Raw genomic sequence first — 16,274 nt, 5'->3', positions numbered from 1 at the left:
TCATTATAATCAATGCCCTCTATCTGTGTGAAACCTTTTGCAACAAGCCTAGCCTTATACCTCTCCACATGACCTTTAGAATCTGTTTTGGTTTTATAAACCCATTTACAACCAATAGGTCTAACTCCATTAGGTCGAGGTATAAGATCCCACACTTGGTTCTTTGCCATAGAGTCAAGCTCTTTTTTCATGGCATTGATCCAATGTGTTGATCTTTCACTTTCAATGGCTTCTGCAAATGTGAAGGGATCTTCATCAATGTCTATGAAATCATTTGACTCTTGTAAATACACCACATAGTCTTGATGGATAGCAGATTTCCTAATTCTGGTGGACCTCCATACAGGTGCTACAGGTGGTTCAAAATGAGCCTCTGTATCCTGTTGTTGTTGTATATCCTCATCAACAACCGGATCTAGTTGGGATTGATGTTCATTGTCTGGACTTTCTCTTACATTACTCGAAGGAATAATAATAGAGAAAATCGGGTCATTATCCTCAGCAGGTGTAGAACCTGAATCATGTATTTCCTCAAAATCAATATTTGGAGACGCATCTATCCCAACAGAACCATTTTCAAGAAATCTTGCTTTATCAGTTTCCACTATCTGTGGTGTATGAGATGAACAATAAAACCTAAAGCCTTTCGATCTTTCTGGATAACCAATGAAGAAACCACTAGTTGTCCTAGGACCAAAAACTTTTATATGTGGGCTATACAATTTAGCTTCTACTGGACATCCCCATATGTGCATATATGACAAAGAAGGTTTTCTACCTGTCCATAACTCGTAAGGAGTCTTTTGAACATCCTTCGTAGGAACCTTATTCAGAATATGCACTGCAGTCCTAAGAGCTTCACCCCACAAATTCAAAGGAAGGTTTGAGTGATTCAACATCGCTCGAACCATTTCTTTAAGTGTACGGTTTCTTCTTTCAGCTACACCATTCTGGTAAGCACTATCAGGCATGGTATACTGAGGTACAATGCCTTCCTCTTTTAAAAACCGCGCTAATGGATCTTCCTTTTGTCCCATCTCAGTGAAATGACCATAATATTTGTCACCTTTATCTGACCTGACAACCTTAATAACTTCACCGGTTTGTTTCTCTACTTCCTTCTTGAAGTCCTTAAAAACCTGAAAGACTTCAGTTTTTCAGATAATAAGTAGATATACATATACCGTGAGTAATCGTCTATAAAAGTGACAAAATATTTTTCACCCGTATAACACGGTGAAAAAGGGCCGCAGACATCCGTATGCACTATTTCTAACTTTTCATTGCTATGTTTGACATCTTTCTTATATGTGTTAGACTGCTTAGCCTTTATGCAGTCAACACATGGCTCTATATTCGTAAAATCAAGGGATCCAAGGATTCCCTCTTTCACGAGTCTTTGGACTCTCTCTTTCGAGATATGTCCTAACCTCCGATGCCAAAGTAAATATGATTGATCATCCTTTAGGTCACGTTTATTGTCAATCATTGTGTTCTCAATGGAGTGAGATTCTTAAATTTGGAATTTGGTTCTTAATAGATACAAACCATCACACATATATGTAGAACCTACATTCATTGAATTTTTCATAACAATAAGTTCAGATTTTTTAAATTTAAAAGCAAAACCAAACTTGTCAAGTTTTGAAATTGAAATTAGGTTCCGACTATAAGATGAAACATAAAACGTATCGACCAAATCCAATACAAATCCCGACTCCAACACAATTCTACAGGTCCCAACGCTCTTGACATGCGAACGCATCTTATTTTCTGAGAAGATGCTTCTTTTATGCTCTGTTGGTTCCCTTTTGTTCAGAAATGCCTGCAAAGAGTTGGCAATGTGCACCGTGGCACCAGAATCAATCCACCAACTATGCAATGGAACATAAATAAGATTGCACTCATGAGAAACGAATGACTTAGTACCTTTATTTTTGAGTCACTTCTTGAACTTCAAACAGTTCACCTTCTTATGCCCTTTCTTTTTGCAGAAGAAAACTTTATAGAAGGGCCACCTAACTGGGATTTGGCTTTCGCTTGAGAGTTCAAACTCTCCCCAGTGGATCTCTTTTGATTCTTCTTTTTGAAGGAGTTTTTCTTTGGCCTCGACCTCTGTTTATCCTTATGAGAGGCCATATGTGCACTTGGCACCCTCTCACCCTTCAATCTCTCATCTTCCTCAACACACTTACTCAAGAGGTCATTAAAAGACCACTCATTATTATGTGTGTTGTAGGAGATTTTAAAGGGTCCATACTCAGTAGATAACGAGGTTAAGATTAGATGGACTAAAAAAGAGTCAGAGATGGCAAACTTCATGTCATTCAGTTGAGTCGCAATATTCCTCATTTCCAAAATGTGATGTCGGATGTGACTGTCACCAGCATATTTCATAGATACTAATTTGGAGATGAGGGTACTGGCCCTTGTCTTATTAGAAGTGACGAATTGAGCCTCAATGGCTCCCAGAAATTCCTTTACAGTCCTACAATGAGGAATTGCGCCTCGAATGTTCTTAGCCACCCGAGATTGCAAAAGCAACAGGCTAAGTCTGTTCGAGCGCTTCCACTTCTCAGAGGCAGCTTTCTGATCGGCTGTACTCTGCTATGTAAAAGCGGGAGGTTCGTCAATTCTAAGGGCCAAATCTAAATCCATATAGCCCAAAGTGAATAACACGATTTCTTTCCAATCAGAAAAATTCGATCCGTCTAAGATAGGGATACTACTTGAACCATCGATATAGAAGGAACCTGATAAATCAAGGAACGAAAAATGAAAAGATATTACTATTATTGCTCAGACGAGACTCGTGTTGAAAAGGTAAAAGTGAGACCCTTTATTTTCACCTTTTCTGAGACAAGCATAGTTGAGCCATTATCGTTTCACTTTGGTGAAAACGACAATACTCATAATTGCTTCATCTCTTCAATTCTCAAGGAATTGACTTCAGTTGGTGAAACTAGTAGATCATGAATCCAGAGGCAATTCAGCATTGTACCTTTGGGTACGAACATGCTTTATGGGTTGGAATGCACATCGACTATCACACTCTGTGTAAATTTGGAACACAACGACCTACCTTTGGGTAGAATTGATGTTTCATAAATTCACACACAATCATAATTACGAATCTTAATACGGTTCAAAGAATCCTTAATTAACACGACTCAGATCACTTTGGTGATTACATGAATCGGTTAATCAAAATCTTTTACCGAAAAAACTATTTGTATTATGGAGCACGCCCATGCACACATTTTAATGCATGTATATTCATGACTTAATATCAGTTCATACTTCAACAAATATGCATAAACTAATTTTCATGAATTTAGTTACAATTCATGCTTAAAATTATCATACACAATTTAACCAACGCTAAATACATGAATTAACATGCATAAGTCATGCATTATTCAAAATAAATACTTTATAAAGCATGAAAAATAACAAAAGCATGCTCATATGGGTAAAACTCAAAGTCCACTAGTAGGAACCGGTCTAAAAGCACTCTGAACCGGTCTGAAAACGCCCTGAACCGGTCATCTAAGGGTCCAAACCGGTCCTGAACCTTATAAACTGATACTTAATATGAACAAAAGCTCATAAAACCCTAGAACCGTATGCCAAAATCCCTGTATTTCTTTATATTTATGAAAACAGAGTCTCAGCATCTCGGAACCGGTGAGAAACTGGAAAAAACGACTCTGAACCGGTTCCGAAAGGGGTCGGATCAGGTTCCTGATCCGATTTAGTCTCAATAGTGTTTGGATTCTGCTTTTATGGATCCAACTCAGTTTTAAATGGGATCCGGGTCTGACCCGACCCAAAATAAAACCCAGGTTAGACCCGGTCCGAAACAGACCCGGGTCGGACTCGGTCCAAAACGGATACCAGATATGACCTGATCCAAACCGGACCTGGGTACGACCCGGTCCAAACCGGACCCGGGTACGACCTGGTCCTTCATGGACCCGGGTTCGACCCGACTCTTAATGGATCCAGATAGGACCCGTTCCAAAATGGATCCAGATCGGACCCGATCTAAATGGAGACCTGATCCTTTTCGGATCAGACCCAGACTCGGTCCCATTATGGGTCCGGGTCAGATCCAAAAATTAATAGCAGGCCCGATCCATTTCGGGTTTGGATCGGGCCCTGCTATCGGGTCTTCACTCGGGACCCGATCCGGTCCCCTGGTAGAAATTAAACAGAAACCCGATGGGTTTCTGTTTGAATTTTCAGGGAAACCGAAAAGGGTTTCCGCCCTTTTCGGTTCCACGACGACCCACGTCGCCGTAACGGCGACCGACGCCAGTTGTCGGCTTCTGATGCCGCCTGCCGGCGACCGGCGAAAGACGTCACCCCACGGCGACGCTGCTAGATTTTGTCGTCCGATGTCTGAAGAAGCAGAGGAAATAAAAAAAAAGCATGGCTGGAGCAGCAGCGCCAGCAAGATCGCCGGCGACCGCCGGTCGATCCAGCCGGCATATCGCCCCACGACGATCGTCCAATCCGGCGACAACTCCGGCATCAAAGATTCTGCTGCTGTTTAAAAATGCCAAAAAAAAATCCTCCGGCGACCCACGTCGCCCTCCCATCGGCGAACGGCGTTGCCCTACGGCAGCGTCCCCGGCGGTGTCAGCAAGGTTGTCGCCACCCCAATGGCTGACCTCCTCCTCGGCGACAGGTAAGGGTTTAAATAAATTTTTTTTTATTGTCGCCGCCGGTTTACAGGTAACTCTGGTGATGAGGTGGGAAAACCAGTGGCGCCGGCAAGACTGTCGCTGTCAACTCTGCAGCTTTCCGACAAAAGCCCCTTGCCCAACGGCAGAAATGGAAAAACAGAGAAACCCTTTCGCCATCTGCCAGCCGACAGCTACGGAGGATTCTTCAGGCGATGGTTCCAGCGACCATCCCGGTAACAGCGGATCATCCCTGCAGCCCGACGACCACAGGTATATTACGATCATCCTTTCTTTTTCTTTTATAAGGATATGATCAGCCGCTTACCGGTAGTTGTCGCCCCACGGCGACTCCACCGATGCCGTAAACAACGAAACGGCCTACACACACAGCGGAAATGTGTGGTAGCAGTGGGCCCATAACCCAATGTTGGGCGAAACTCTGTAAAAACAACATGACAGGGAGCGTACCTGGATTCGCCATTGTCCGTGTAGGTAGTTCGGTGTTCTCCTCAGCCGGTCGACGCCCACAATGAGCCCAGGCCTTATGTCGACGGTGAGCAGGACCCTATTCTGCGAAGTCTGAATGCAGAACTGAATTTGGGCAGGGAATTGTTACGAATACTCATCATCTTCGTAACCCCTAACCCTTTATATAATGGAGGAATTGGGCAGTTACGTGAATGTGGTCTCTCCACATTCACGTAACTCCCACCCACTATCTCCATTACTCAGCCACTTATGTGACCCACTAAGAGGGTGTCAAACCGGGTCAGACTGTGGGTTGGACCCGTAACCCATAATGTCCAACAATCTGACCATGTTTCCATTTTATGTTGTTACCATTTTCGATACAGAACCTTGACAAGCTGGCCATGTTTTTATTTTCACTGTTGCTACTATCTTATGTGCATAGCCTTGACAAGTTGTCTTTGTTTCCATTTTCTCTATTGTTTGAGAGGCTGACCATGTGCACAGTCTTGATAGGCTGACCATGTTTCCATTTTCTTTGCTGTTACCATCTTCTGTACGGTCTTTGATATTCTTTTTGTTTCCTCAAGCAAGCCTTTATTCCTCTGTTTGGGGTATTATTGTACAAATAATGGGATCAGTTGGAAAGGGAGGGCACTTTTGAAAGCAAGAAAAACTCTCTTAAGAAAAAGAAATTTTGCCTATGAGAAGTTTTGATATAATATTTTTTCTAAAATAAATTTTTTTCACTTATTTGGGTAGCATAAGAAAAATAAAATAAAAAATCTTGGAAAAATGAGAGAGGAGGAGGGAGGAGTGGTGGAGCTCAGAACAGTTTTCCAGGAGGCGGGTGATGGTGAGATGGATGGTGGTAGTAGAGCTTCTCCGATACCGTTTTTAGAGATGTGGGTGATGGTGGGTAGTGATGGATGTTGGGGATGGCGGTTTTTCGGGAGGTGGGTGGTGTTGGGATATATGGTGGTGGTGAAAAATCATCCTGAGTGGTGGTGGTGAATCTTCTCTGATGCCATTTTCAGGAGGTGAGTTGATGGATGGTAGTGGTAACAGTGAGATGGATAGTGGAAAATCATTGTGAGGAGGGCTGTTTTTCAAGAAGTAGGTGGTGGTGGTGAGATGGATGATGGTGGGTGGTGGTGATATGGGTGGTGGAGGGTAAACCTCATCATTTTCTCTTGGTAAAAAAGATTTCAATACTTTTCTTATGAAAGAATATTTCCTATCAAAAAGTACATTTTTTTAAAAAATCTTACCGAGAAATTTTTTCTCATTTGGAAGGATCAGGAATTTTCTAATTTATATCACTTTTTCTACATCTTTCCCACTTCCAAACGTGCCCTAAAAGGGCTCTTGAGTGTTTGTATATCTCACTTTTGATTTCTTCAATGCTAATCCTCTCGTCACCTCTGTTCTTCAAAGTTTCCAAATTGTGTAGCTATCAAACTCAATTCCCATGGTGCCTTTTCTTTCCCAATTATTACCATTGACCTGAACATTGGGACACATCTGTGGGTAGACTGACTGATAATCGTTTCATACTGGGATGTGCTTAAACTTGGTCATAATAATAGTGATTCACTGTTCATTCTCTGTCCTCTGAGTTTCCCAGTAAAGTTGCACTTTGCCTTCTCTAAACTTGTAGCTGCAAAGAAAGCCTATCTCTAGCTTTTCCACCAGGGTGCAATTTCTACACGTTCTTTTAGTTTGCAATTGAAAGATGTTGCTGCTACTAAGTCCACTTTTGGTGGACCTCATGTACAAAAATGGATTTGAGTGAACTCCTATTCTATTAATAACCTTCAGCTTGACTCTCTTTTTTTGTTTTTTGTTTGTCTGATCTGGCCTAAATTCCACATGCAGGGATATATAACTATGATTCTCGTTAATAAGTGAATACATGTAACCTTTTTCATTCTTTTCCTTTATCTATTGATTGTGGAATGGAAGACATTAGGGGTGTCAACATGTCGGGTTTGGTTCGGACCCAGGTAGAACCAGACCTGGGCCTGATTTTTGGGTATTGTATCAGGTCCGGATCCAGGTCTAATTGGATTCACCATAAGAGAAACTATACCCGGATTCAATAAGAACTGCATGAATCAAACCTGGGCCATACCCGGTAAAATAATATTTTTTTTATCATTTTTACATTAAAAAATTGTGGGTCTTAATCAGAACTCGGGTCAGACACAGGTCTGGTATAAAATTTCACAAACTATACCCAGCTCCATGTATTAATCGGACATTCGAGTCCAAACCTGGGTCTTAATCAGATCTTATTTATCACCATACCCAGACCCTATAGGGTTTGATACGGGTCGGGTCCGAGTAAACCCGACCAGTTGACACCCCTAGATGACATCGTATAGGAAATATTTGTGCTGCTCTTCATATGTGAAATGCTAAAAGTTCCTGAGATTGTGCTTTTCAATCCTTTATGCTTTGCTAGTTTTCACCTTTTCCTGCAAAGCCTGGTAACATATTTTCTCAAGTGAGTGTTTTGATAAACTGGATAAATTGGGATACTAGATTCTCAAATGCATGGTGAATATCCAAATGTATCTTCCTTGGTAGGATATTTCATTTAATCAAGAAAAGCTTTTTTTTTTAAAGGGAAGCTGGGTTAGCAGACCCCTACCAGATTTCATTAATCATAAGTAAATTCAGTAAACTATATTTCTTCCCTCTAAGGAAACTAATTGGAGGGATGGTTCTTCCTAAAATTTTGGATTCCCCCTTTAGCCAGTTATCTAGATATCATATTGGATCTATATTTGGCTTTTTGTATACAAAAACTATCAAAGCTATACGAAATTGAGATAAAAAACTATCAAAGCTTGCCATGTTCGTGCTCGGCTCATTTACTTAAACAAGTTGGCTCGTAGCTTGGCTCACCGAGCTCAATTTCTGAGCCGAGCCGATCTTCTCACGTGCAGAGCCGAGCCGAACGGCGAGCTGCTCCTCTCGTTTCCCAGCCCTACGACCAACTTAATACTGTATGCTGCGAGCAAAAGGTTATAGCACGGTCGAAGCATGATTTGGCTTAAGCTTAATTCCACACGTTAGGACGTTCATCGGGTTGGACAGCTCGTCACGAATTGGATCAGGTGCAATTACATTGCATAAACGGATCCCATCATTTAACGTAAGATGGGTAAGATTGGTTCAGTCCTACATTCAATCCCAATCATCCAACTAACTAATTGCTAGGATTGGTTCACATTCTCACCAGGATGTGGACTGATCCTAGCCATCCAAATACATTGGTTCGTCGCTTGGGATGGACATATGACACTTTGTATACTATGTCAATTAAACAGTCTCAAAGGATGGGATCTTTTTTGTTGCGTTAACACAATGTGATTACACATTATCCAGCTTTGCTTGTATGTGTCAGTTTGACCCGGACCCAACCCGTACCATACCCTGTAGGTCCAGAGTTTATTGATAAACAGGAAGGTCCAGTTAGAATTTGGGTCGGACCTGAAGGTGGCTCTGATTAATATATGGATGAGGGTATGGTTTGTAAAGTTTCATACCAGATACAGGCTTGACCCGAGTTTCGACTAACATCCATAATTTTTCATTGTAAATAAGATAAAAAATATTATTTTACCAGGTATGGTCTGGGTCTGGTTCATGGAATCTTTATAGGATCTGGCCTATGGTTTCTCGTAAGGTGAATTTGACTAGACCCCAATCCAGACCCGGTAGCATCATCTCAAATCAGGTTTGGGTTTGGTTTCACCTGAGTCCAAACCAAACCCGACCCGTACTCTAGCTCAGCTGATATTGGGCTTTACCCAGCCCACGGAAAGCCTAAGGTGGGCTTGACAGAACCATATCTGAACTTGGCCCGAACCTTTGTCCAAGCCTATATATACCAACCAAAAAATAAAATAACGTTGCAAAAAGACTTGTCATAAGGTCATGAAAGATTGACTTGTATTGTAAGTATAAATAAAAAAAATATTTGAAATTAAAAAAATATGTTTAAGATTTTGAAAATTCATAACCTTACTAAGGTTGCGGCTTTAAGCTGTGGTTTAAAAACTTGCTAAGTCAACCCAATGACTCGGTTTATCTTGATCATTTACTGGGTCAACCCAGTGAATGACCTAGAAATGAACAAAACTCGGCAAGTCATATATATAAATATTATGTATATTATATATAAAAATATGGTTCTATGATACGCAAAGCAAAATGTGTGAATGGTTCCTAAACATTTTCTCAATGTTAATTGATGGAAAAAGGCTTATTGACTGGGAATCTTGCTTGTCAGCAATATGTAATAAAGAAGTTCAAAATCAATCTCAAAGCTAAGAAAGTTGGGACTTTTTCCACTGCCAATATTCTCAAGCACGTCATGTGCAACCCATCTCTATCACTTGACCAAGAAAAAGATCCCTTCAAACTCACCCTTGACCCACACGGTTTCAAGGGCTGGTTGCTTTTGACTCGGTTTGTATTGTCTCGGACCCATTGTCAAAATCATTTCTGAATCGAACGATTCTCATCGAATCTGCTCTTAGCCTATTCAAAACAAGGTCGATTCGACCCTCTCCAAAATTGATCGATTTTGGTCCCAATCATCTGCATCAGCCAAAATGGATCAGCAAGCGATCAACTTCAGTGGGCTCAATGGACTCATCCTAGTCTGTAAAGAGAAATTGACAATCTGTGGGTAACACATTGATCCAATTTGTAGGACTTACCCAAACATGGTCAAATGAACTCAACCTGCTTTGTTCTAGGCTCAACTGAACTAAAGCTAGACAGACTAGGCTCCATCAAGCAGGAGTTGCCTGTTGCACTTAAAAATCCATTACGTCCTGCTTGACCATAGGCTTGTTAACCGGATGCACCAAGCCTAACAATAGCTTTGACTAGCTCTGGCGTGCCAAGGCCTGAAAGCACTAAAACCGTGCCGGTGGAGGTCTGCGATCTAACCTCGTCATGCTTCGTTAAGAATCTTGATGGAAACGAGCACTCGCCGATGCTGGTGCTATGCGCTCGCATGGCTCGAGACCAGGTTCGACGTCGGCTTTAGGTCTATCATGGTTGTCTAATGCACGAACCCATTTCACAATTACTCTCCAATGACACGGACATCTCAGCCAGGTCTTAAGAACCAGACCGAGTCATACTAAACAAAACCCTAACCGGTTCCCGAGAGACGTTTCAGTGGTCCCACGCAGACTCGGTTTGGAACTGTTAAACACTTTACACTCATTTGCCTGCTTTTCCACGAAATTTCAATGTGGAAAGGAAAAAAATAAAATAAATGAAGTGCCTCTTACAAAAAAATTCATATTGGAACCTAACCATTTAGATGAATACAAAAGACCACCTAGGATTTAAAGATTTCCATGAAAAATACAAACTTGTTTATCAGTTTTTTTGTGGATCAAAAACATTTTTTTTTCTATAACAATTAAGACAATGATATTAATAATATCATTTTTTAGATAATTCAAGGGAAAAAAAAACCTTATAACTGACTGCTGGTCTTCCTTTGAGGTCCCACTAGAGAATACACCAAGGATGCCCACCTGTGGGTTTCAAACTTGAGGGTTATTTACCTAATTAATTGTATTAAATAAGAATTAGGTTTTCTTGTCGTATCATGAAAATAAACTTGAGGCTCACATTAGCCCGTTGGGCCAATGAGCCTGGCCATGGGCTTCTCTTCAAACCCAAACCCGTTAAGAACCAAGCCAAAATCTGGCATGTTAGTAAACCAGCCGAGACGTTGACCGGCGGTCAGCCCGGTCCATTAGCGGGAGGGCCGGTGCCCACCCCTAATTAGTTATTTGTCTGAAAATTTTTCAAACCGTTAGGTGATTATGAAATTATGCCAAAAATTAGGTGCCAATGTGAAAATTATCGTGATAATCCATGAAAAGTCATTCTCGTCAACTAAAAGAGGAAACGCAAATAATTTCCCTCTCTTTTTTCCTTCTTTCCTTTAAAAGCTGGAAAAAAAAAAGAATCCGAGAGATCGGAGGGAATTATTTTTTCCTAGTTTCTCCGGCCGCCGTCCGATCTCTCTCCTTTTCGTCCTTCTGAACTTCTGCGTAGGGGAGTTTGGGATTAGCAATCGCATATTCTCTAGGGTTAGGGTTCAGATCCCCTCGTTGGGTGTGTTTTTTGGGATAATTTGTGTTCCGGACATCGAAGGGTTTTTCGGGATTTGTCGGGGCGCGTTTGGTATCCGGATTTTGTGGTCTTCGCGTTTGGGGAGGTTTCCCAACGTCTCTTTCCCGGAAACTTGATGGGAAGGGAAGAGTGTCTGTTTCGGTGATCGGTGGTGGATTTCCTGGTTTTTATGTTTTCTGGATATTCTGTTGTCCCCTTTCAATCGTCGATTGCGATCGGAGTCGGTGTTTTTTTTTTCATCTCTTTTTCTGATCCGGAGGATCGAGATTTTTCGTGTTCTGATCGATTTGGTTCTGGGGAAACGTGATTCTGATTTTTCAGGAGGAGGAATTTCCTCGTTTTGTTCCGGTGGTTAATTGGCTTCGGTTGGGAGGAAGAGAGTGTTCGTGCCGTTTTGATGGTTGTTTTCTTAATGATTTGAATCGGAATCGGGGGCCTTCTTCCTCTCAAGATGATGTAAAGGAATTGGGGGGTCGTTAAGTCGAATTCGAGAGGGACAGTGATGAAGGCCACGACTAAGAACAAGATGGACGACGGCAAGTTTGGGATCACCGTGGTCGACTATCCGCTGCGGTTGCAGGGAGTCCGCAAGGAGTGGTCTGTGGGGGTAGTTCAGATAGTTTCGATCCTGGTCGTCTTCTTCTCCGGTATGATCCTCGGATTGGTGGGGAGCGCGCACGTAACGCGCTACCTCGCCCGGAATGATTTCTTTCAGCCGCCCCATTTTGTAGAGAATCGGTGTAAAGAGGAGGTCGTGAGGGAGGAGGATTGTTGGAGCGTGGAGAATTTCGTTAGGCCGAAGAAATTGTCGCACGGTATGAGCGACGAAGAGCTCCTGTGGAGGGCGTCGATGGTGCCGAAGAAGGAGTACCCGTTCAGGAGGAAGCCCAAGGTGGCCTTCATGTTTTTGACGAAGGGACTGCTTCCGCTTTCGCCATTGTGGGAGAAGTTCTTCAGAGGACACAACAAAGAGCTGTACACCATTTATGTTCATACGCCTCCGGACTATGAGCTCAACGTCTCCGTGACCTCTGTTTTCTTTGGTCGCCAGATTCCGAGTAAGGTATAGATCTCAATTGTGTACTTTGCTTCTGTTTGCTTGTCTGAAAGAATGAATTGAATATCATGGTCTTGAGGATCACTATATAGTTTCCTTTGCTTTAGTTACCAGTTTTGCAGAACTTAAAATGGTTTATCTTGTTCTTAAACTCTTCAATGAAAATGCAGAAGACCAGACTTGTTTTTCCATGCTATTTTGGTAGATAGTACTTAACCTCTTTGCTAGAAACTTTTTTGGGTTTTTAGGAGCATCCTCTTGTTTAAATCTGCTGAGTGGATCTTTTGAATGCATCCTTACGTCCAGTGGTTTTCTTTTATGAGAAACAACTGTTATCCGTTAATTTACTTTGCATCTTGTCATACAGACACTTCACTTGAGAGTTGCGACCACCACAACACTTCATGAACACTGTCAAACATATGTTGGACATAGTCTCCTCCATGTTGTGTCCTAGTTTTACACAACCCGTGTCGTACCTAGCGTGTCTCCATGTATATGTGACATGCATTTGCTTTATTGTGTCTGATTGGCTGTGTCTCTAATCCATCTTGTACGAAATAATGGTTCAATACAACATATAAACATATTTAATTTACTTGGTGCATGTGTATGCTTTTGGTTTTTTGCTGTACTAGTTTGATGTTACAGCATCTTGGGGGTTTACTTCCCAGGTTTGTGTTTTGTGCTTATAGAATGGGATAATCTCATTAGAATCATGATAAATTTTATCTATTGCCTATTTTCAATATATTGCAGTTTATTTTCTTTTTTAATACTTCTTCTTTGTTTCTTAAAATTTAGTCCTTTTGTTTTTTAATTTACAGTTTCCTCCTATTTTCAGAAAATTATTTTTTCTAAATTCCATGTCATTTTACTTTCAAGATTATCAGAGAACAAGATTTTTAGTATAGCCTAAGATACAACATGCTTGTTTTGTTTTGTGAAACTGAATTGTGTGCTGTAATTCATTTTGCTGTATTACGTGATGTTAAAGCTCCTGGCCAATTGGTTCTGAGGTTGTGTTATCCTTCTCCATCTTACCATAAAAGTAAAGGTTTGGAACTTTGGATCATTTGGATGGTGCAGTTCCAATGGTCAAGTTTTGTTTTGTTTTTGTTTTTGTGTTTTTTCTTTTGCTGGTATTCACATGTTCAAGCCGCTCAGCCTACTGCCAACCATGTCTGTGGATATATTAATTGTAGTCTTTATTATTAAAAACATTTTTTTAAATATTCCAACTCTGGATGTAAGTTGGTATCTTTTTTACCTAGCCAACTTACTATTCATAAATATTTTTGTATCTTTCAGAACACTTCATATCCATGGTTATATTTATAAACATACTTTAGACTGCATAAGGTCTTCTGACTATAGCTCTCAGACATAGGGGCAATTAGGATTTACAAAGGTTAGTTCCAGATAATCTATTTTGAGTCTTTGACACATATCCACTGCAATAGCTTACAGTTTAGATCCATTAGTTGCCAAACACGTTCTTGGGATAATTACTACAATTATAGAGATAAAATCTAGTTGTCTGTGATAGGTCGGGGGTATGAAAATAATGTTTGGTGCAAAAGTACCGTTTTTATAGTTTCTGAAGACTGTCTTTCACATTACCATGAGGCTTTGCCAAGCTCCAACTTGACTAGCCAATTAAAAAAAAAGTAGATTATGAGATGTGGATTTGGATGCTAAATATAAGTATGCTCTAAATTTCTAGGTTGTGCATGGAGTAGGTTGAATTGTATGACTGGATAGTATTGTGCTTCATGATGACAAGGACTCATTTAAATGGTAATTTGGATTTTTTGCCCATAGTCCCTCACCCTTGCCTGTTATTTGCTTTTTTCTTTTTCCAACACCAGAAACAAAAATATAGAGAAGCAGGAAGTAGGAGTAGGTGATCCTATATATATATATATATATATATACAGAGGCGGAGCTGAGGGGGGACAGGACTGGGCTGTAGCCCAGTCCTGCCTCCCGAAACAGTTAAAAAAAATTTAAAAGCCCAGTCCTAGCCCAGCCCTGATTCCATATGAAATAGATTTTTATCCATTTTTTTAGCCCAGCCCTGACTGCAGCAAATAGTTTGATTTGTCCATATGAAATAGATTTTTATTAATAATTGTAGCCATTTTTTATTTTATCTCAAAAAAAAAATTCGGGGGCGCTGTCCCCGAACCCCCAACTATCACACCAAATTTTTTTTTTTGCTACACCCCTGTTTGCCCCCCCCCCCCCCCCCCCCCCTCACATGAATCCTAGCTACGCCACTGTATATATATATATATATAGAGAGAGAGAGAGAGAGAGAGAGAGAGAGAGAGAGAGAGAGAGAAAGAAAGAGTCCCTTGCTCCCTTGTCCATCACTAGAGTTAGAATTTGTCCTAATCGGCACATGATATTAAAACATTTTTCTTTCTATCTATATTGTCAGATATTGCATCATATGCAGTAAATTTGCCGACCTGTCGGTGGTTTTGTTGAGATAAAAAGAGGTGATTAATGGCATTTCATGGCAAATAGCTATGCTTTAATAGCTCTACTAGTTTGTCTCCGAAATGTTTGTCTTTTATCACAGTTAGTTGGATTTATGCAGAGGATGAATGATTTCTTTCTCAAAATTCACCCATGCAAGAAGCTGTTGAAGATTAACATGACTTTGTTTCATCTTTCTTCTTTTCAGGAAGTTCAATGGGGGTCTGTGAACATGGTAGATGGTGAAAAGAGGCTTTTAGCAAACGCATTACTTGATTTTTTGAATGAGAGGTTTGTTCTACTCTCGGAGAGCTGCATTCCTATTTATGATTTTGCCACCGTATACAACTACCTGATCTCCTCAAAGCATAGCTTTGTTGAATCTTATGATGACCCATCTCGTTATGGCCGTGGCCGTTATAGCCGGAGGATGTCGCCTGATATCTTGATCAGTGAGTGGAGGAAGGGTTCTCAGTGGTTTGAGGTCAATCGGCAAGTGGCCATCAACGTCATTTCAGACACCAAATACTATTCCCTCTTCCGCAAGTACTGCAAGCCGTCCTGTTACCCAGATGAGCACTACATACCAACTTATCTTAACATGTTCTATCGCTCACTGAATTCTAACCGGAGTGTCACATGGGTGGACTGGTCGAGAGGTGGACCGCATCCGGTAATGTTTGAAGGAGCTAATATAACAGCAAGTTTCATCAGATCCATACAGAACAACGGCACAGATTGCATTTATAACAATGAGATCACTTCTACTTGCTATCTATTTGCAAGGAAGTTTGCCCCAAGTGCCCTGGTGCCTTTACTGAACCTCACTTCGACAGTGATGAGATTTTGATTGAATTCAATATTATTTTTTCATTGCCTTCTCTAATCCATTAATTTTCCAAGAGTGCTTGTAGCCCAGGGATACTATTTCCTAATATGGATTAGTTGATGGTGATCAATAGAGTTGCTGTAAATTCTTTAGTCTTTGGTTTTCCTTGCTTGTGTTAATGCTGTAGGAAGCTGCCACCGGGCAGTGTGTGTGTGCATTCATAAGAACACACACACACACACACATTCTTTCCTGTGAAAGATCACACACGCTAGGGGTGCGTCTGCATGCCTCAGAAATCTGAGGGTCTCCGTGGGAACACACAGGAACCCAGGTGTTTCCGTGAGCCTGCAAATATGGGCTTCCCTTTCCACCTGTTTTCAGTGGGGACCAACCCCTTTCCGCAGAATCCTTTCCTGTGGGGATGTGGTCCGATTTTCAGCAGAAGCCGACTCTGCAAAAGAGGTGCCATGGAGCCCTCTTCCCCAGCACACAAACGCACCCTAGAAGGCTGTATCCGTTTGAATGGACCGTTTTTGGATGTGTGAATGTGCATTAGTGG

The 16,274-nt window shown here is 41.2% G+C and overlaps 1 protein-coding gene across 1 annotated transcript; it reads left to right on the top strand.

Moving 5' to 3' along the window:
• Positions 1-11,181: 11,181 nt before the first annotated feature.
• LOC149847561 (glycosyltransferase BC10-like) lies at positions 11,182-15,861 on the top strand. The gene is made up of 2 exons (XM_089997090.1): positions 11,182-12,402; positions 15,092-15,861. Exons 1-2 carry the CDS (start codon positions 11,842-11,844, stop codon positions 15,731-15,733), a joined length of 1,203 nt encoding a protein of 400 aa, XP_089853216.1. The 5' UTR covers positions 11,182-11,841; the 3' UTR covers positions 15,734-15,861.
• The last annotated feature ends 413 nt before the right edge of the window (positions 15,862-16,274 follow it).

Source organism: Nuphar pumila, chromosome 2 (assembly GCF_984573655.1).
Source record: "Nuphar pumila chromosome 2, dmNupPumi1.hap1.1, whole genome shotgun sequence".
NCBI classification, from domain to species: domain Eukaryota; kingdom Viridiplantae; phylum Streptophyta; class Magnoliopsida; order Nymphaeales; family Nymphaeaceae; genus Nuphar; species Nuphar pumila.
The sequence above is the reverse complement of the archived record's forward strand: the minus strand, read 5'-3'. Positions and strand labels throughout refer to the sequence as shown.

What these genes read in the sequence shown, in the direction of transcription:
- LOC149847561 (XM_089997090.1), top strand. Translation starts at nt 11,842, where the DNA reads ATGAAGGCCACGACTAAGAACAAGATGGACGACGGCAAGTTTGGGATC. An exon ending in GTCGCCAGATTCCGAGTAAG is followed by an intron (nt 12,403 to 15,091) that starts GTATAGATCTCA and finishes TCTTCTTTTCAG; the next exon opens with GAAGTTCAATGGGGGTCTGT.